Below are 23,550 nucleotides of genomic sequence, written 5' to 3'. Positions count from 1 at the left end.
CTCTTTATAGCTTGTCTAAACGGACATGATAGCACTGTACAAATTTTACTGACTAATGGAGCAGACATGAATTTATGTGAGAATAACGGTGTCAGTCCTCTCTTAATAGCTTGTCATAACAGACATGATAGCACTGTACAACTTTTACTGACTAATGGAGCAGACATTAATTTATGCATGGAGAACGGATCCAGTCCTCTCTATGTAGCTTGTCATATCGGACATGATAGCACTGTACAACTTTTACTGACTAATGGAGCAGACATTAATTTATGTATAAAGAACGGAGCCAGTCCTCTCTATCAAGCTTGTCATAACGGACATGATAGCACTGCGCAAATTTTAATGACTAATGGAACAGACATTAATTTATGTATGGAGAACGGAGCCAGTCCTCTCTTAATACCTTGTCAAGACGGACATGATAGCACTGTACAACTTTTACTGACTAATGGAGCAGATATTGATTTATGTGAGAAAAACGGAGCCAGTCCTCTCTTTATAGCTTGTCAAAACGGACATGATAGCACTGTACAACTTTTACTGACTAATGGAGCAGACATTAATTTATGTACGGAGAACGGAGCCAGTCCTCTCTTCATAGCTTGTCAAAACGGACATGATAGCACTGTGCAAATTTTACTGACTAATGGAGCAGACATAAATTTATGTATGGAGAACGGAGCCAGTCCTCTCTTCATAGCTTGTCGAAACGGACTTAATAGCACTGTACAACGTTTACTGACTAATGGAGCAGACAATAATATATGTACGGTGAACGGAGCCAGTCCTCTCTTAATAGCTTGTCAAAACGGACAGGATAGCACTGCGCAAATTTTAATGACTAATCGAGCAGACATTAATTTATGTTTGGAGAACGGAGCCAGTCCTCTCTTAATAGCTTGTCAAAACGGACATAATAGCACTGCGCAAATTTTAATGACTAATGGAGCAGACATTAATTTATGTATGGAGAACGGAGCCAGTCCTCTTTTAATAGCTTGTGAAGACGGGCATGATAGCACTGTACAACTTTTACTGAGTAATGGAGCAGACATTGATTTATGTGAGAAAGAAGGAGCCAGTCCTCTCTTTATAGCTTGTCAAAACGGACATGATAGCACTGTACAACTTTTACTTACTAATGGAGCAGACATTAATTTATGTATGGAGAACGGAGCCAGTCCTCTCTTTATAGCTTGTCAGGACGGACATGATAGCACTGTACAACTTTTACTGACTAATGGAGCAGATATTGATTTATGTGAGAAAAACGGAGGCAGTCCTCTCTTTATAGCTTGTGAAAACGGACATGATAGCACTGTACAACTTTTACTGACTAATGGAGCAGACATTAATTTATGTACGGAGAACGGAGCCAGTCCTCTCTATCAAGCTTGTAAAAGCGGACATGAGAGCACTGTGCAAATTTTTCTGACTAATGGAGCAGACATAAATTTATGTATGGAGAACGGAGCCAGTCCTCTCTTCATAGCTTGTCATAACGGACATGATCGAACTGTACAACTTTTACTGAGTAATGGAGCAGACATTAATTTATGTATGGAGAACGGAGCCAGTCCTCTCTATCAAGCTTGTCAAAACGGACATAATAGCACTGCGCAAATTTTAATGACTAATGGAGCAGACATTAATTTATGTATGGAGAACGGAGCCAGTCCTCTCTTAATAGCTTGTCAGGACGGACATGATAGCACTGTACAACTTTTACTGACTAATGGAGCAGATATTGATTTATGTGAGAAAAACGGAGCCAGTCCTCTCTTTATAGCTTGTCAAAACGGACATGATAGCACTGTACAACTTTTACTGACTAATGGAGCAGACATTAATTTATGTGAGAAAAACGGAGCCAGTCCTCTCTTTATAGCTTGTCTAAACGGACATGATAGCACTGTACAACTTTTACTGACTAATGGAGCAGACATTAATTTATGTACGGAGAACGGAGCCAGTCCTCTCTATCAAGCTTGTCAAAACGGACATAATAGCACTGCGCAAATTTTAATGACTAATGGAGCAGACATTAATTTATGTATGGTGGACGGAGCCAGTCCTCTCTTAATAGCTTGTCAGGACGGACATGATAGCACTGTACAACGTTTACTGACTAATGGAGCAGATATTGATTTATGTGAGAAAAACGGAGCCAGTCCTCTCTTTATAGCTTGTCAAAAAGGACATGAGAGCACTGTGCAAATTTTACTGACTAATGGAGCAGACATAAATTTATGTATGGAGAACGGAGCCAGTCCTCTCTTCATAGCTTGTCGAAACGGACTTAATAGCATTGTACAATGTTTACTGACTAATGGAGCAAACATTAATTTATGTATGAAAAACGGAGCCAGTCCTCTCTATCAAGCTTGTCAAAACGGACATGATAGCATTGTACAAATTTTGCTGACTAATGGAGCAGACATTGATTTATGTGAGAAAAACGGAGCCAGTCCTCTCTTTATAGCTTGTCAAAACGGACATGATAGCACTGTACAACTTTTACTGACTAATGGAGCAGACATTGATTTATGTGAGAAAAACGGAGCCAGTCCTCTCTTTATAGCTTGTCAAAACGGACATGATAGCACTGTACAACTTTTACTTACTAATGGAGCAGACATTAATCTATGTATGGAGAACGGAGCCAGTCCTCTCTATCAAGCTTGTCAAAAGGGACATAATAGCACTGTGCAAATTTTAATGACTAATGGAGCAGACATTAATTTATGTATGGAGAACGGAGCCAGTCTTCTCTATGAAGCTTGTCAAAACGGACATGATAGCTCTGTCCAACTTTTACTGACTAATGGAGCAGACATTAATTTATGTATGGTGGACGGAGCCAGTCTTCTCTATCACGCTTGTCAAAACGGACATGATAGCACTGTACAACTTTTACTGACTAATGGAGCAGACATTAATTTATGTAAGATAAACGGAACCAGTCCTCTCTTTATAGCTTGTCTAAACGGACATGATAGCACTGTACAAATTTTACTGACTAATGGAGCAGACATGAATTTATGTGAGAATAACGGTGTCAGTCCTCTCTTAATAGCTTGTCATAACAGACATGATAGCACTGTACAACTTTTACTGACTAATGGAGCAGACATGAATTTATGTGAGAATAACGGTGTCAGTCCTCTCTATGTAGCTTGTCATATCGGACATGATAGCATTGTACAACTATTACTGACTAATGGAGCAGACATAAATTTATGTATGGAGAACGGAGCCAGTCCTCTCTTAATAGCTTGTCATAACGGACATGATCGAACTGTACAACTTTTACTGAGTAATGGAGCAAACATTAATTTATGTATGAAAAACGGAGCCAGTCCTCTCTATCAAGCTTGTCAAAACGGACATGATAGCATTGTACAAATTTTGCTGAATAATGGAGCAGACATTAATTTACGCATTAAAGAGGGGGTCAGCGTTTTATGTGTTGCTTTTGTTCAGAGACGTTACAAAACTGTTAATATGTTACTAAACAATGGCGTAGACACAAGTCTGGCATGTGGATGGGAAGTAAGTACCGACTTTGTAGATTGCTTTGATAAGTATGAAAGTACCGTTGAGTTCTTGATGCAGAAAGACAACATTCCAAACAATTTGTACGACCCGGATTCCTTTTTTTCTCTTTTTGTATCATGTCAGGTGGACAGAGTGACAAGGATGATATTTGAGAACTAGTGTTGATTATTTAGTAAAATATTTATATGCAACTCTGGATATTGCTGCATTCTTCACGGTGACAACAAAACTTATCAAAAAGCCCGGATTTTATGATTCTATAAGTTTTTAAATACTGTAATTTAATTGATTTTATCAAAAGGAGTTAAAAGTTTTTTTCGAAGAAATGAGGGAAACGGCTCCTATGCGTATTATATTCCTTGTCTAACAGTGTCAACAGCTACTCTTATAAGTTAATACTGTATATCATTTTTTTTCCGTGTCATGTTTTTCCTGCGAATCAGAGTCTAGAACAATATATAAAATTTATGCAAATCATATTTTCACTATTTTAAAGTCTCATTGAAAATATAATTCACGATTGTTTAAACCTGTGAAGTAACAGGGAATAGGTATCTAAATTGCCGCTCTTTGTAATGAACTATTCGGACAATGAAACCATTTACATGATTTCCTTAATGTAAAATAACTACCGATAATTATTTTCAGAGACGCAAACAGTCATAAATAAATAGATCATGTACTGTTACATATACTAGTAGCTCAGTTGTAATAAGACATCGGTTTACGCATTGAAAGCGACCGTTTTAATTAGCGTGTCAATGGATCATTAAAAAAACAAGGAGGCATACAAATCTATTATATGACGCTTGTTCTCCAATCCCGCAATTTGTACCTGTAACTAAACTAACTGAACACTGAAAGTTCAACGTACTTTTACTTACCTGTTTATTTTATCAGGATAGAGAGAACTCTATTACAAAAACAAAAAAAAATTGTATCAAATTTACTCTAATTTATTTACCGCGATTCGGAAATCGTCGCAAACAAAGCGGAAATTGTATATTCGCGGAAAAAAACCTGATATACGGTACGTATAGAACTGTCTTAAAAGAGTATAAATACATGCCTGCGTACGAATATCAACGTAAATAAAATCAATGCAAATTAAGCAGAACAAATTTTTTTTGTACTTATGTATTGTGTTTACGCTTGTGAATTTAGGGACGAACATGTTTAAAGAATAATACTTTTACAGTTGTTTTAGTTTTAGTTTTTGTTGTTTTGTATTTACTTATTATAAGAAGAAACAGCTTCAAGAATTGAACTGGAAATATCAGTAGTGTAGGCTATATTAATTTTACTTTTACTTTACTTTGCTTTTGGTAAGCAAATTATGTTTCGAAGTAATATTCTTACGCATGTAAAAGAAAAAGTAATTTGTTTTATCATGCAGTTAACGGTTAACATGTTTTACTCTCAAGGACAACGCATTAAAAAACGTTTTTATTAATATTCATGTAGTTAAAGGTTAACATGAAGCTGCCATTGGATTGTAAATATAGTAGTGCAAGGCGTAATGCATGCGCAAATATTACAGTTTGCCGGCTGCCTAATAATATGGACATACCAGTGATCGTACGAAGCCGATCATAAAAAGATAAAACCGACTCGTGTGTCAATGGGAAAGGTGGGAATTACGCGTGTTGAAACTGGCTTTAATTCAGATTGCATAATTCATCTGGGTCGGTTTGTTTTTTTATTTATTATAATGAATGATATAGAGCTTCTTAGTTTTTTGTGTTATTCTTTTTTTAAAAACCAATTAATGTTCATTCGTATTTCTTTATTGTTTTTGGGAGTTGGTTTTAATCAACTCTACTATGCAGTTACCCTGGCAAACCGAAAGGGAAACAGTGTTTGGACCTATACACAAACCATCACCGCTGACAAGATTTAGTTCTTGAAAATAATCGATAAATTCGATGTAATGTATCTTGAAGCATTATTTTTTAAGCATCTTATTAATGAATACCTTGAAAATAGTCAGATGTGAAATAGTATAAACAATTTAGATATGTTTTGCAGTCGTATTTCTTCATACGCCAGAATTAAATAAAGTCTAGTTCAACCATCTTCTGTCTCTGTAAATCCCCGACAAGCAGAGAGTCATTCTATTTTAAAAAGTAGCGTCATCAAGCTATCACATGACCTGTTGTACACATTCTCTTGCTTGTTAGAGATTAACGAAGACAGCCGAGCATCTGGTTGAACGAGACTAGAGTTCATTATTTCTTGGATCCATACAATTTTTTTAATATTTCGATTACTTATACATAGATTGAATCAAGTCTATCTTTAATCATCACACAACACGATTCATACAGGATTTTTCTCAAAATTCTTGTCGGAAAAGTCTGAGAATTTATACTATAAAAATGTACGTAATTCAAAGATTATAAACTACTTGCCAAGCAAAGAAACATATCTTTGATTTTAAAATGAATAAAAATTGATAAAATCAACTCCCGTCAGTACTTCAGTATTTTGATTTATTCGTGTATTTTATATATTCTACACCGAGTTCAAGAGTAGTCGGATTTATATTAAACGTCAATGATACAAGCGGTGTAATTGTTTAGATAAATTAAAAAAACTATTCATTTTTCTTGTACAAATGTCTTATCTATTGTGTTTTCAATTTTAAATGCACACAAAAAATTAATACTTTTCTTTCATTTCAGATAAATGCTTTAAAAACTGGAATATTTTTACAAAGTTTCAATATGAATATTTGTTTGTATTAGCGACTTTTAAATAGAAATTCGACAAACATGACATTCTATGGATGTATGTGATTGAATATTTCTTTAAAATAAATTAACTTTGTAACTATGTGTTATCAGTTATTACTATTCTGCATCTTCAGGCGATTAATTGATAGAAAGACAATAAACGGGACGCTTGTTTAACCTTGCTTAACCTCATGATCGAAGTGAACAGTTTCTACTTTACAACCATAATTTTATTATAACAGCTTATATGTCTAAATCGGTAATTTGCTGAACACTATAAGATACTTCATTTTGGTCTCTTAACTAAAAGAAAATTAAATACGAATTATGCCAACTGTAAAATAATATACACGCAATATTGATATACATAGATCATTTTAACAATAATATATCAAAGCATATTCAAATCGTAATTTTGACTATAAATTAATAAATATAGAATTAAAATCTGATACATTATAAATCTATATCATATCTATAGATAAATGTTTAAAACAAAGTTATATTTACATCTACAGAGTATGATTCCCGATTCCCTCTGTTTCTTACAGAAACGTATACATAATTCATAGCTCTATAGAAACAGCCAGACTGAAATATGCACGCTCCGTTTTAGCGAACGTACGAAACCAAAAGCAACTGAAACTGACAGAAAACTAGCAAAACTAAAATCTCTACGCCCCGTTTATCGATTAGTCAAAACCTATAGCAACCTAAGGAAAGTCACGGACTGCAAGAAAGAATCGTGATGATGTCAGACACAAATTTCCATAGGAGACGATTTTGCTGTTTCTTCTAAATAAAGTACTGCATGATAAACATGAACAGTAATTTGGTCAAATTTACTACTTGTTACAACCAATTTATGAATTTGTTAAAAGAAAGATGAAAATTTAAACAATTAAATCATAAAGCAGGAAATGTATTTTTCTGCAATGTCGCTACCTTCATATCCCGCATGAATCACAAAAGAGGACATTTTATTGTCTAAATATATCCTTGACAATATCTAGTTTTTATTAAACCCGTTTGACTAGCAATCCCTGAAAACCAGCTATTTGGTCCGGTGTGGCACCTGTCGGTTTAAAGAAATTTAATTGTGCTTCGCACCTTGCCGAGCGTTAAAGTGGATATTCGACAATTTTGTAATACCTGTGACATCTATCAGCAAACAACTCCAAAAGGTAGAATCTCGCCTGTTCCACTATGTCGTATGCTAGTGTGGCTGTGAAAGTAGAAGTGCAAATATATTTCAGTTTTTAATTTTTAATTAATTTATAAAATTTAAATTGTCTTCGTTGTCAAAACAAGTAAAAGGAAGGTAGCATTTAATGACATGTAAAATGAAGGAAGTGTTAAATCAGGAAAAATAGCACATAAACTACATGTATGTTTTGTTATCAACCTAAAATGAAAGTAGTAATTAATGACAGGTATCAATCAATGATTTGTAAAATGAAGGTAGTAATTAATGACATGATTAAAATTAAGATTCCAATCAGTGACTTGTAAAATAAAGGTAGTGATTAATGATAAAAATAAAATTAAGGTACCACTTGTTAACTTGTAAAATGGTTTTAGTAATAAATGACAAGATTTAAATTAAGGTACAGTGTACCAATCGATAACTTGTAAAGCAAAAGAAGTAATTAATGACAAGATTACCACTGCTACCTGAGTTCGATCCCCGTCATCGACAGTGGTTGTAAGTGATAGGGTATGGCGGTCGCCCGCTTGGACACGTGGGCTTTCTCCGGGTAATCCGGCTTCTTCCCACACCAATGACCCCCTTGCACTTACATCCGTGCAAACGAGAGATATTAAAATAAGTTGTAGAACTTGCTTATCAATCGTTGTAAAATAAATAAAGTTCAGTTTTAGTTAATGACAAGATTTAAGTCGCAACCAATGACTTGATGTAAAACGAAGATAGCAATCAATTGCATGGTGTAGGAATCCATGGCGTGTAATTATTACAAACACAGAACATTAATCATTATCAAAACATATCTGAGTGGAAGTATTTATTATGATTTAATAAGTTTCATTCCAATTTGCTTGTATTGGGATATCCCAATGGAATCAATAGTTTTCAAACTGATCTTAACACTGATATGCATATGGTGGAACAGTAGAATTCAAACAACAAGCATAGTTCATGGGGCTGAAAAGTCAGAACATCTTAATAAGTATACATCTTATAAACATGCGATGTATCAAAATACAACAAAGCTACTTGCAAAAAAAAGTAAAGTCTACTGAATAACAGTTTTTTCACTTCACAGTATAATTTATACATTTAACTTGCATTGCATTAGACCTTGAACTTTGATCCTGAACTAGCAATTTTCATTACAGCATCCGTCGCCTCTACAGTCAGCATTGTAGCACCCTCTAATGATAAAGTATCCACTAATGATTAAAGTTGCATTAGTGGTCAGACTTCTGACCGTTAATGATATAATTATGATATAATTATATCATTAACGAACTAATTTGCAGTCCACAAATGATACAGTTTTAAAATTATTCATTAAAGGTAAAAATTCATGTCCACTAATGATACAAGAAATACGCAAAATAAGTACATCGTTGACCTTTAATGTTTTTTTTCCTGCATTAGAGGATTAAATATCAACCATTAATGATACAATTCATTTTTCATGTACCAATTCATACTTTATTAATTCCTCGGTAATGAATCGGCCATTAATATAAACACATTTTATTGGTTTTCTTGTGTTGATTTTATGATTAGTTATTCAACGAAATGCTTAGCTTATTAGTTGATTGTATATCTATTACATAAGCTTTAGGTAATGGAGTTTAAATTAATCCATTTAGCAACACCATCAACGAGGGCTAATGCAATTCATAAATAAAGATATATCATTATTGGTCAATGATGTACTCTCTTAGATTGTTTATTTTCGAAGCAATCTAGCTCATGCTTCTCTTAAGGTCTCACACAAGGAATTAATTTCACTATAAGTTACTATATAGATTTAATTCAGTTAATTAATTCACTATACTCTTAGCATATAAATCATGAAAGAAAAATTATAGTTAAATGCTTCAAGAAAAGTTTTAGATCAGAAAAATAACGCCTTATGCGGCTTCTAAGAGGGATAATTGAGAGTAAACATACCTACCCCCAAGTACACGTGGGTCCACATGTTGACAAACCGGCTCAGCACCATCCAGGAAGTTGCATCATGCGCATCTATAAAAGTAGTTCCATTGAAATTATTGTGACAACTCCACTAAAGTAATAATTCCAAGCCACTGAGTCCAAAACCAATACTATAGGCCTAAAATATGGTGCCAAAAAAGGAAGAAAGAAAAGAAATTGTCTCTGTATATATGAAACTACAATTAGCTCAATTTATTTTGATTGGTTGTTTCCTTGCGTAAGACCTTTAACTAACAGAGCGAGAAATACATATAGCTAGACAGTGTGCCATCCATTAGTGCATGACTTGACAAGACTATCCGCTTTGAATAATGTAATTCAAAGTTTACCACTATCGGGTAACAATGTACTTTGTCTAAATTGTTCATTATCAATCTAAGAATAGTAGTTATCTCAGCCAACAAAGAAATAGAAAGAGAGAGAGAAGGTTTCAATGAATGGTTTTTAATGAATAGCAAAAGGTCTTCGGGCCACAACGCCCACCAAATAAACAATTCCTTCTATAATTCTATTTTGATTTTTTGATTTTTTAATATGAAAATCTTAAAAATTACTAATACTCACGCAAGCGCACTTTACACATTGATATGATTCAATGCTTTATTTATTGAACCATATTTTTTGTTCTTCTTTCGTTTTTTGGCTTCTGTGTCTTAAAATTTCTTAGTTGCTTTTTAACATACTGTCTAAAACTGAAATAAAAAAACAATATACATGAATTCCAGATAAAAAAAGACTGCTTTGAAAAAAATAATCCCTCAGCTATTCAACTTCCACGTGTCAGTTATAATTATAGAGGTAAACCATAGAACAAAATCTGTTTATTGTTTATAAATTATATTATTAGGTTAACTCCCAATCTGTCGTGGTATAAACATGTATAAATTAAAAAAAAACCGCTATAAATAACAAGTTTAATAAATAAATAAATAAATAAAATCACCCCAAATAAATCAAATTTTTAATTTACTGATATTCTGCGATTAACCACAGATTGCCGATCCAGGGTATCTGCCCATGATGCACAATGAACCCGTCCTAAACTTTTCGCCAAAACGTTAAGTAGCCAACCCGCATTTTTGGTTACCCCGTTCTGGAAAAATCTATCCAATTCTCTCACCAGAAATCGTGCTTCGCAAGCATTTATCCATCAAAACTAAAATCGTGCATTCAAGAAACAAACTGCCATATTTTTATATATTTAACATTTGTTAAAGGGGCATGGTCACGATTTTGGTCGAATTTTATTTTTCTGTTTTTATTATCTACAATGCTTCAAAAATGCATTTCTTATTATCAGCTTAAATTTTGGTGCCAGTCGATGAGTTTTAAGCAAGTTACAGGGCATAAAATTCTTCGTCATGTAAACAAGGCTCGTGCCCTGTTTTTGTTTACATAGGTTCAATTAGCAGTAAAAAATCTTTTTCAAGCTGATTTGTCTATCTTCTTATTCATTTTAAGCATAAATAAACAGTTCCTAACGGTTAACACATTCAGTTGAGGTGTAAAACTGGAATTTTCACTTCAACATTCAAATTTTTGTTTTTTTTTGTTTTTGTTCTTTGTTTACATAGCGAAGAACTATAAACTCTGTAACTCGCTTATAACTTAACAAATGGCACTCAAATTTTGGTTGCCTATTAAAAATGCCTTACTGAAGCATTGTAAACGTTAAAATCGAAAAAATAATTTTTGACCAAAATCGTGACCATGCTCCTTTTAGACGTAACTTCCATGTTTATTCTAAGTAAGTATCCAATTAATATGTCCACTTTTTACATTGAATATCATTTTTTTGCAAGAATACATTTTGATGATAACTAACTCCCACTGACTTGGATCTGCCAAAGTGTGTCCACCACCTTAATCTCTTTTGTGCTATTTCGGACTGCTTTTGATCGAACATGAAAGTAGGTTTTCAAATAAATTCACAAAAATTACTTATCATGTACAATTCAATTATAGATTACGGACATCATCTGACACGTGTTGAAATACCAAGGGTATAAGCAGTCACTCTGGTGCAGGCATTACAACTGCGGGTATGATCTCAGTATTGGATATTCCCCCTCTTTGTACTATGTTGAGATATACCTCCGTCGTAAGACCCTAGTATTGTTTTGGGAGTTTAGATTTTACATATTATATTCTACCCAATTCAAGGTATCACACCGGTAATTGTTTTCGCTATATAGTTCTATGTAAGAAAAACAATCGTAAAAAATCGAAATATTTTTTTCGTGAGAAAAAAAATACATAGCGGTGTTCTATGATACCTTACTCATTATCTAACATCAAAAAATGGGCATACGATACTGCATTTTCTCAAGTTTTCTAGCTGCGAACATGCCTACCCCCAAAACCACGTGTTTTCAAGCTGTTTGTAAACAGACTGCGCGCACCCCAGGAAGTCGGCCTATATGCCCTTTAAGAAATAGTTCCCGTTAAAAGTCAAATCAAATTTACAAAGTACAGAAATTTCCCTAATCATAAATATGCATTTTATTAAAATCGAATATGGGAAAATGCAAAATGCGGGCAAAAGAAAAAATATTCCTTATAAATGTATGGAACTACAAGTTCATTTTCATTGGGCGATTACCGGTGTGATACATGTACCTTGAAGACAACTAATAAGTCTTTAATCAATGCCAAATTAGCACAGCAGGTCTGCTAATTAATAATGAACATCATATCACTAGCAATTACGAATAGGAGCAGATAAGCCGGAGAATATGAGGATTGATCTCCCTTCGGGAATAGCTTGCATTGCTCTCCATTTCTTAGTAAAATATGACCAATTAGTGGTACAAGTTAAACTGTCATAATTTTGTAACGGTAGGAGATATTTACTTGAAATTACCTTCATTAGTTAAACCGATATTTGTTCCGATAATTTCATTAAAAAACTGATTCTGAATTGAATCAGAAAAAATAATATATTGCTAATTGCTTCGAAAAAACGTATTGTGAAACATGAATTTTAAACAAAAAAATGAAATTTGAAAGTGTTAATAGAATCTGCATCTGGTAAATTTGGTGCCAAAATAAAACCCATTAACTACATTTTACAGTTTGACCACGGACGGGATCCACTTGATATTAGTGATTAAGATAATGGCTTCTTTATCGGCTAGGGGTGTTGTTCCTTTAACTGTCTTCAAAGCCAGGTCTGGTCGTTTGAAAAGGTCAAATGCTGAATAAACAAATAAATAAGATCTGAGTCTAGGTGAGTAGTATTCAGGGTTAAATGTTCATAGAACCATACTGCAATTATCGATATAACTGTTCACAGTACATGTAAAATAGGTAAAGAAAAACTTAAATGGCTGTCCAATTTTCAATTCAGAAAAGGGAATGTGCCACACAACAAGGGAAAGAAATCTCAAGGGAGCAATTATCCTGAATCGAAGAAACCACAGACAGTTAGGCTAAGTAGTGAGCTATATGATGAATTGGTTATAATTACTAACAATGGCCAGTTAATGACTGTTAATGACGCAGAGGGCAGGGACAGCAACATGATGATTCTAAGACCCGGGGGAGAGAGCCCAGGACCATTGATTTATATGGTTACAGTGAAGCTGCAGGAAGTCCAGAAAGTGAAACTTATAGACTTTTACACAATAAAAAGACTTCCGAGTTATGGAACGATTCATTTAAGAAATGAAGATAATAATTTTTCTATTGATCGACGTATCAAAGAAAAAATTGACCGGAAAACTTCATCAATAGGAAAATTATTTTCTTCATTTCTTATCATTTAATTAAACATTTATGTATGGAACTACAATTGACTAAGTTCATTTTCATTGGGCGATTACCGGTGTGATACCTATATAACTGCATTGTAATCTCACACATTGTAGCATTTTAGTTTTTTAAGTAGAAGATTGTTTTAAAAAATCCTAAACATGAATGTGTGACTATTGATCTTTGAACCTCTCAGTGGGCAACAGATTGATCCGTGGTCACATTTCTAACAATTTAGCATTTACACCATAATAGTGCTATTGAGTAGTATTATCACAAATTATTCCATCATGATTGTAGTTTGAACAGATTTCTAATATGTTATACTTCGAAACCCCCTTGGCCCCAGTTGTGACCCGCATAGTAATCTCACAATTTGTAGCTTTGTAGTTCTTGAGAAGAAGATTTTTAATTATTTTCTCATATTTTTGGTTAATCTTTCAGCCTAATCCTTGTCCCAAGTATTAGTCCGGAGGTCACAATTTAAAACGAATTAAAATATTCACTATCTATATCGACTTTTTATCAAATAAATAGAACTGAAAAAAGTTAACCTGAATTGTCTGCCTGAGTTTAGATATGGAAATAGATAGATGTACATGCAAAACGTAAAATTAATAAAAAAAAGGGGATGTATTCTGTAAAATCGTATCAGCGATGACTTTTTTCTTGACCCCTAGCTTTCAACTTTCTTTATTGCGTAAGACATACATCTTATTGCATATGACATTTTTTTATAAATAATATGTGCAGCACATTGCATGGATTTACTAATAAATGGTAATAGCAATGAATATGTAATACAGTGATGATAGCATTGGAGAATGTCAATTCAACACATCAATTTAATTACATCAGTCGTTTTAAAAATAGTATATTAGTCAACATGTAGTTTGAAGGCATGATGCAAGAATTTACCTAAGTTACAGAGTTCTCTAACATTGTTTACACATAATAGCTGTATAAATTTATAAATTGATGGTTTTTTCCAATAGTAATTTTTTATGTATTTGGCTCTTAATTGCTGGTATCGTGGACATATTAAGACAAAGTGATATTCATTTTCAATTTCGGATCTACAAAATTCACATATTCTGTTATTTTGCAAAATATTTCTGTGGCGCCCACTTTCTATGGATAAATTATGTGATGACATTCTGATTTTACTGAGTTGTTTTTTGTAAATACAAGGAATGGGTTTCACCAAATAATATTGAAGTGAAAAATGGTCAATAATATTTTTATATAACATACATCTAGATGGACTATTCATATCTGCAAAAAGAGTTCAAAAGTATCAATTATTCTTTGCTTAATAAGTAAAAAATGGCTTTTATAGCATATTTTGTGTTGGTCAGCCCAGATGTAGCCTAAACCAATTTCAAACAATTTGTCTTTGATATTTGACACCCAGTTTGATACATTTTTCAATTTGTGTTCACACTCTTCTAACATTTTATCATAACATGACCTCAAAATGCAATTTTTACTTTGTAATAATTTAAACCAAAACTTAAAAATCCGAAGATAGCGTACAATCCTCAAAGGCAACCTGCCAGTTTCAAAATACACCATTGACGTATTTGTATTTTTTCTAACACACAGAACATTTGTTTATGAATTCTAAATGTATTTTCTCAATGTCACACGCACTGTGGTTTCCCCAGACTTCACATCCGTAATTCAATATACTACTTACATAAGTGTCAAAAAGAGAGAACTTAGTTTCCACATTTAAATTCAATTGACTAACCTTAGATCTTAGACAGAACATTGCTTTTCTACCTTGACTGGCTTATTGTTTTTGTGTAACATTATAATTCCCATTATAGTTAAAAAAAACACCAAGGTACATAAATTTATCTACAACTTCTATTTGGTCAGTATGTATATGCCATTTTTAGTTTTCATGGATTTTACCTCCATTTCTAAATACTACAACTTTTGTTGTATCTGTATTAATGGCCAAGTCCCATTTTAAAGTGTAATCATACAACGTATTCAACATTAATTGAAGTTCATGTACAGATTCTGCAAAACACACCATGTCAACAGCATACATTAACGTAAAAAGATTTAACTCTTGTACATGCAAAGGGACATTACCATTCTTAATGAACTCCATTTCTAAATCATTAACTTACCTTGAAGAAGACCAAGTGAGTTTTCAAAAAACACCTGAGTCTTGTGTGTAGGTGTCTTTGTGGCTGACATTAAAGTTTCGTAACATGTAGCTAGTGCAATTCGCGCTTCATCCAGACACTCTGGTTTCCGTTTACATGATTTTGTTGGTTTAAAGTTATTATCTGCAGCGTTGTTTTCGCCTTTTGGTTCGGTAACAACAGGACAGGTCAAGATCTGTAAGTGTAGCGGAGCGTGATCAGAATACGTTGTAAAATTAGCAACCTGAAATTTTTCAATCAAGCCGAAAATATCTGGAGTTGAGACACAGTAGTCCACTACACTAAGTCCCCTGGACCCCATAAATGTAAAGTCCCTGTCCATTTTGTCTTTTTGCCAACCATTCAGTATCCTGATCCCCGATGATTTACACATTGTTAATAATTTTGTACCATTATCGTTTATATTATTGTCTGGGTAAACAAGGGACGGTAAATCAGAGTCCATTTCATAACCAATGGTTTCCATAAAATTTAAGTTGCTTTCATGCATCACATCATTCACTATTAAGTCTTCTCTATTTGAAGTCCGTGCATTCAGATCACCTAATAACATAACCTTTCCTTCGTTTTGGAATGTGGATATTTGGATTTCCAGATCACTGAACAAGTCACAATCATACAGACGGTAAAACGTGAAATTGCTTGGTGGGATATAAGCACAACCTACGTATCAGTCTTTGTCAATATTTTTCAGAAGATTCTGAATTTTTAGCCAGATAACAGTATCATGCTGATTTTTTACAACCGATATAAAATTATGAAATCTTTTACGAATCAAAACAACAATCCCACCCCCTTGCGTGCTTCTGCTCTTGAGTCTTGGGAAAATGTAAGTGTCAAACTTATCCAAATTGACATCTAAGTCCTTTTGCACCCAACATTCAGTTAATAGGACAATGTCATAGGTTAATTAGAAATTTTGAAAACATTGGCCATTAATTTTTGTCGAGAACCCACCATTGATGTTCCAACAAATGATTTTCAGTCTTTCACAGTGATGTTGGGTTGAGTTTATAACACTCTCCACGTCATCCTATCCCTCCATATGTGTGACACCCTCGTCTCCATCCTTTGTTCCCCGAATACCAGTATCTAGCGTCTCCAGTCCTCAATATTCAACATCATCAATGTAGAGCTTATTTACGACAAGTTTAGCCCTTTTCCCCCGTTTTCTGGCATCTCTTAATATAGGATACAATTGCTTTCTCTGTTCCTGTATTTGTCTAGGGAATTGTTCTTGGATTCCGGATCTTGTTCCTCCTAATCTGGAAGCGTTCAAGCGAACTTTCTCTCTGATCCTGAATGATGAAAATTTTACTACCACTGGTCTGAATTCACCCGATCTCCTCCTTCCAACCCTATGTGCTCTTTTGATATCTTGGCTGATGTTCCTAATTCCGAGATAATTCTCACAGAATTCATCCACAATACTCACACAGTTTTCTTTTCTGTTACCATCAGGTTCAGCTAAACCAAAAAACAACAGGTTATCACGCATACTGCGACACTGAAGATCAATCATTGTTTTTTCAATATCCTTTTGTGTCTCTTCCAGTCTGTTGATATGTGACGATACCTCATCACTGACACCTGTCGTACGAGTTCGTTCTATATGTTGAACCCTCTCTTTGTTTTCCAAACTTTCCAAGCGTGTAAGAACGGACTTTATAGATTCTGAGAGAGAGTCTATTTCTTTCTTATGTACACCAAGTTCAAGGTCTATATCTGACTTCATAGCTTTGAATTTGTTGTCGATATTGGCAAGAAATTCATTCTGAAACTTATCCAACTTACTTTCAACCATTGACTACAAGGATTGTTGGCCTTTCTGTAATTCTTAAACTGCTTCAGCGATCACTGTCATTTTGTCCACCAGACCGCTACCCGCACCCGCACCACTACTCGAACCGGTCTCGTTGTCCGCCATTTTTAAAGTCTTTGTTGACGGTCTTGGAGTTTTTCCGTCTGAGGAACGTCGCCGTTTCCCGTCTTTTTGTCTGGTTTTGACATCAATGGTATCCAGGAACTTAAAAAAGTAACTCCCAATCCCACGCATGCGCCAAAAAAAACACCTTAAGTTCACCCTGTAATGCAATTAGGAGGAATTATTTCATTAAAGGTCAACGATGTACCTATTTTGCTTTTTTTTATGCCACCTTCGAAGAAATGAGGGCATATTGCTTTGCTGCTGTCTGTCGGTCGGTCTGTCGGTTTGTCGGTCATTCCACCAACAGTTTCCACTCATTTTCTTTGCAGAGGATGAACATATAGAAATGAAATTTGGTAAACATGTTTATCATGATAATATCTGGGTCAAGTTCAATATTGTGTACGATCGAGCAATTTTCGAGAGAGTTATGATCCTTGGAAAATCCAGTTATTTGCAGTTTCCGCTCATTTTCTTCGCAGGATTGAACATATTGAAATAAAATTTGGTAGACAGGTTTATCATAATTATATCTAGATGTAGGTCAAGTTCGATATTGGGTACGATCGAGCAATTTTCGACAGAGTTATGGCTCTTGGGCGTAGAAAAATTCCAGTTATTTGCAGTTTCCGCTCATTTTCTTGGCAGGGGATGAACTGAACATATTGAAGTGAAATTTGGTATACAGGTACATCATGATAATATCTAGGTCAAGTTCGATACTGGGTACGATCAAGCAATTTTTGACAGAGTTATGGCTCTTGGACGTAGAAAAATCCAGTTATTTGCAGTTTCGGTTCATTTTCTTCGAGGGGATTAAAAATATGGAAATGATATTTTGTATACAGGTTTATCATGATGATATCTAAATCAACTTAAATGTTGGTTACAATCGAGCAATTTTTGACAGAGTTATGGCTCTTGAACGTAGAAGAATCCTAGTTATTAGCAGTTTCCGCTCATTTGCTTCGCCGAAGGTGCACATATTGATTTGACATTTGGTATACAGGTTTATCTAAATAATATCTAGGTCAAGTTTGATTGTGGTATGATAGAGCAATTTCCGACAGAGCTATGCCCCTTGGACTTAGAAAAATTCAAAGTATTTGCAGTTTACGTTCATTTTCTTTGTGGATATTTCCAAGGGGGGGGGGGCATAAGTGATTCACAAACGTCTCTTGTTTCTAATTTCATTATTGGACGTGAATTGTGACCTTAAATGATTAAATTTTGAAATTGCATCAATAGTGGACGGCAAAAAAATTAACTAATCGTATAATTAAATCTTTAACGGTCAGAAGTTTGACCACTAGTGCAATTTTATATCCTTAGTGGACGTAAATTTTTGTGTAATTAATAATTTCGAAACTGTATCATTTGTGGACTGCTAGGAAGTTCGTTAATGATATGATTATATCATTAACGTCAGAAGTCTGACCACTAATGCAACTTTATATCATCAGTGGATACCGTATCATTAGAGGTTGCTACACAGCATCGCATTCTTGTCCAGGCGGCCATTATCACATAAACCTGAGTCTGGTGCCACCTAATATAATTCTTTGAAAAATTGATGAAAAGCATTAAGGGTAATTTTAACGAGAGTTTGCTGGGATGTAGCTATCTAGTTTACTATCAAACAACATAGCAAATATTTCAACAGAACAATACAGCCTTGAAAACAGTCAGACAAATTGTATTTATCACAATTAGTAAATGGTTGGCATTTAGCACTTGGCAAACCCAGCTTTAATTATCAAAATCGAGTTTGACAAGTACTCCCGACTCCAATGTTTTGATTAAACAGCTTAAGTCCTTTACAAAGAAATGCGCATTTTTTGTCCTTAAAATTAGAGTTTTATAGCGAGTGAAGCGAGCTCTAAGAATCAGTGTGCGCGGGAAAAAGAACGAGCTAAACCTACAGTTCATCAAACATTTTTTTTTGTCGACGTCCCATAATGCTATCTAATGTTTTGCTCCCGTGTTGCTATGCCAAAAATGGTTGACTTTTAACTTCTAATTTACGGTGTCTTAAGGTTTGAAAACACGTTTTGAGTACATCATATGCTTTGGCGAGACTCAAGAGATTTGTTACATTCTTCCATACCTTTGTATATTGAGTCGAGATACGTAAACAAAGACGAACAAATCATGGTTGACGTCACAGTGCTCTTGCGCTATATTTCCCGCGATAAATTTAGAGGTGGATCAAACATCTGTAATGCGTGTACTAGCTATTTCAGTATAGACTTCGATACCTGCCTCATTGACATATGATTTTTTTAAATTTTTTTTTAATATAGTGATTAAATAAATAAATACTAGCAAGAGTCATACTTTACTCCATTTTTAAGCTAATTGTGCATGCATGTACAGTAGGCAGGTAATTATATGAGTAGGGAGGAAATAAACAATAGGACATTTTGAACTAAATAAAACGGAATAAAGAGAAAAAAAACAGTTAAAAAAATTATGTAGATATTGCATATACTCAAACCATTAAATTTAAAGGTCGGAAATTACATACCTACAAACAGGGACCAGTCTCTCTCTCTCTCTCTCTCTCTCTCTCTCTCTCTCTCTCTCTCTAACAGCATTCTTACCAGTTATTCTAACAGGTAAACAGCAAAGTGACGTCATAATGTAGAAATGACATCATGAAGATTGTCTTATTTTGTTTTCCAATGGTTTTTTGACTAAGAAACATCGAGCACAGGCTTGCTCAAGTACGATTTTTTAGTATTATGTATAAAATTATGCTAAGAAAAACATATGTTAAAATAGTATTTCTGCAGACACGAGCTCTATACTAACGAAAACAAAATATAAAGAAAAAATGAGAATATTTCCATTTGCTTGCAAAATTGCGGGAATTAGGTAATTTAGGTGACGTCATAGATAACAGCGAATGAGCAATAATAACTTAAATCAAGATTAAAGTGAAAGGCATCCTTTGTACAATCATTTATGAATATTCTATTTTTATACGATACTAAAAAAATTGGTTATATCTGGGGACAGATATTTGACCATACCACATATAATCCTTTTAACACACACGTTTGTATTTTTTTTCTCATTCAACACATTTAATTGAAACTACTATTAGAGTGAAATATGTAACATTGTCTCAAGCCACGGTCCAGCCAGGGTCTACATAAAACTCTTTCTTACCCACCAAATATCTACTAGATCGCATAAGGTAAAGTAAGCAACCTTTTAATTTCACCTAGAATATACAATCATATAAAGACTGGAATCTCAAATTTTAGTGTATAGTGTAAAGACCATTGAAACATTGCAAACCAATATGCCAAAAGTTAAAAGTTGTTATACCATTATTACTAAAATGTAAGAATTTTTAACATAAATGAAAATTATCTTGATAGACATTATATCGTGTGCGCTTATCTAAGTATATTCAGTTATGATCCAAATCAACAAAAAAAATGTTATCATTAACATGTACATGTACCCTGACTTTGATGCTTTCTTCTCATGTCTTCTTTCTAAATACCCAACGATTGTTGAGCTTTAATCAACATTTAGTGTTTGAACGTAAATGCTGAAAATGCATTCGTGTGACAAACGACAAAGAACATGTATGATGTTTCTATGATAGAAATCGTATTAATTAGTTTGATTTTAATATGTTCCACCAAGTTTTTTTTCTCTCTCTCTCTCTCTCTCTCTCTCTCTCTCTCTCTCTCTCTCTCTCTCTCTCTCTCTCTCTCTCTCTCTCTCTCTCTCTCTCTGTCTCTCTCGTTGTACAAAAATTTCATGTGATATGTTTGTACATAAAATGTGAATTTATAGGACAAAAAAAAAAATAAAAAAAAAAACCAAACAAACATGTATTCTCTTACGTTATATCCAACCATGCATTACATGCAAAAACATGCATTACATGCAAAAACAATTTATTTCCAGCAAAGAACTATTGATTAGAATGGAAACAAATCAGTAATCAATTTCATAAGTAATATTCTACATATTCTACATACTTAAGAAAATGATATATGAAGTTAAGATTAGTCTGCCTTTCAAAAAGATTTCCAAGTACATTTTAAAAATTGAATTTCATTTATACTTATATTCATATCCATCTGAGTATTTCATCATCCTTTTTATTTCATTGTTTTATTTTATTTCTGCATTAAGCGTAATATGCATTTTTTTCCCTCTTTTAAATGAATTATTTCTAATTAAAAGATTAATTAATTAACTATGTTAACCAAAAAAATAGAAGTCTGATTGATTACCAGTGGTACTAGGAAAAGATAAACCATCTATTTTTTTAATATACGAGGGTCAATCAAAAAATACGAAGACTTTTGTCATAGCTATGTTACTTAACGTCATATCATTACTAAATTTGGTAGACATTTTTTAGCAACAGTTTCACACAATTTCCAAGAAAAAAAGTTAATAGATTCCTTTATTTCTAAAAATTATTTAGAATCTAATCCTGCAAAAATGAGGTCACGGCGCACGGTCAAAATTTGTGTTCTGTTAACAATAAACTATATAATGTTGAAAGTAATATCTCTATAAATTGGGCTTAAAACCAAATTATATTGAAACCTCAAATTAAGTTTTGTCTTGGTATTCTAAGTTCCAAACAATGACAGGATATATTGTTTTGTCGAACAGATATTAGTAACTGAAGACAGATAGTCCTCTTTAAAATTGACTAAAAACATCGACGTCGCCAGACGTCACGGCGCAACGAAAGTTACAAAAAAAAATGGATTTAACCCAGGAAAAAGCCGACACAAGCTGTGAAAATGCTCAATTGTGCAAAAAATAAGTCAACAGTTATTTGCAAGTTTGTGTTTAACTGTAATAAATTTTGTGGGGGTGGTGATAATTGTATTTTGAATATAAAACAGTCCGAATGAGAGTAGAATATCTGTAAATATTTGGTCAAATAAAAAATAAGTAACGTCAACCGACTTCTAGGGTTATCCTTGCTATAAATTAAGAGATACACGGTTAGAAAATGAAAACTTTGAAGAACTAACTTATGATTCTCGAACAGATGTGTGCAAGTAAGATGTTAAGTGGTTCAGTGTCATTTTAAATTGTATAAAGGAGAAAGGCAACAGACTAAGCGTGATAAAAAGATGGGGTATATCTATAAACTGTGCGTGTTTAATCTTGACGTCGTGTTTTGAACGGTACCGTGCGCCGTAGTGACAAAACATGTTGTTTTTAAAAAGGGGTAACAAAAATACCGTTTCATCAAATGGACTAAAACTTCGTATATCAATAACATAAGTGTAGGTGCCCAGATTAATCTGTTAAGTATGACTCTCATTAAAAATATATGAAAGACAGCCACATTGTGTTCGTATTTTTTGATTGACCCTCGTATCTAAGAAGATTTAAATATATCTCGCCGTTTGTGTTTTCCGCAATGTTTGTTGAAAATAGTAGTTTGCAGATACCACCCAATTCACTGTGTTGTTTTTGTAAAGCATAAGGAATTTTTAAGGATGTGTTAAATTTTAAATATTTTGTATTTTAATACATGAAAATGTATACGGATACTCTGATATCAAAACAGTAACATTTAAACTAAATATAGTGAATATTTGTGAGTGCTTCAAATATGGAACGAAATGAAAAATTCTTGATCTCTGGACGGGATTTAAGTGATCAATTATTAGAGAAAAAATCAACTTATTTCTGAACAATTTTAAAATCCTATAAATGGCGTTAAAGGAGATAAAAAGCGAAGAAGGATAACATACTTGAAGATCTAATACACAAAAATGATAATGTTGTAAAGAGATTTTAATTTTAAAACCAAGTGATTAAAAAACAATGTAATGCATTATAGTTTTTATTTTCTGTATTTTATTCTATTTTATAAAAAAAATTAATAAGTCATTTACCGAACAATAATACCAAAACCTAGAGCTATATTAACGTTGTCAATGAAAAGATTGTAAAGTACATCGTTTCAATACAACGTAGGGATTTTTAAAAGGTAATGTTAATGATATTAAGTGGTGAAATTCACAATGTTCATCCCGAAAAGGACTTCTTAGATTAACTGAGCGCGCCCAATTATGTCCGGCCCGTGTCGCTTAAAGAACGGTGTTATCTACCTCAGTGATGATAGTAGCGTGCCTTAATGTATTAGTATGTTTCGACATTAACACTTCAATTTAATACAGCAGTACAATTTCT

General features: G+C 33.6%; 1 protein-coding gene across 1 annotated transcript in view; it reads left to right on the top strand.

Annotated features, from left to right (window-relative positions):
• The window catches only part of LOC105335224 (uncharacterized), a 39,600-nt gene extending 39,449 nt beyond the window's left edge, over positions 1–151 (top strand). Inside the window, exon 11 of the mRNA XM_066070088.1 lies at positions 110–151. Coding sequence (XP_065926160.1) covers positions 110–151 — 42 coding nt within the window. The remainder of the gene's footprint in view (positions 1–109) is intronic.
• The last annotated feature ends 23,399 nt before the right edge of the window (positions 152–23,550 follow it).

Source organism: Magallana gigas, chromosome 8 (genome assembly GCF_963853765.1).
Source record: "Magallana gigas chromosome 8, xbMagGiga1.1, whole genome shotgun sequence".
In the NCBI taxonomy this organism is placed as follows: Eukaryota; Metazoa; Mollusca; class Bivalvia; order Ostreida; family Ostreidae; genus Magallana; species Magallana gigas.
Note: the sequence above shows the minus strand (reverse complement) of the source record. Positions and strands in the feature narration are given on the sequence as shown.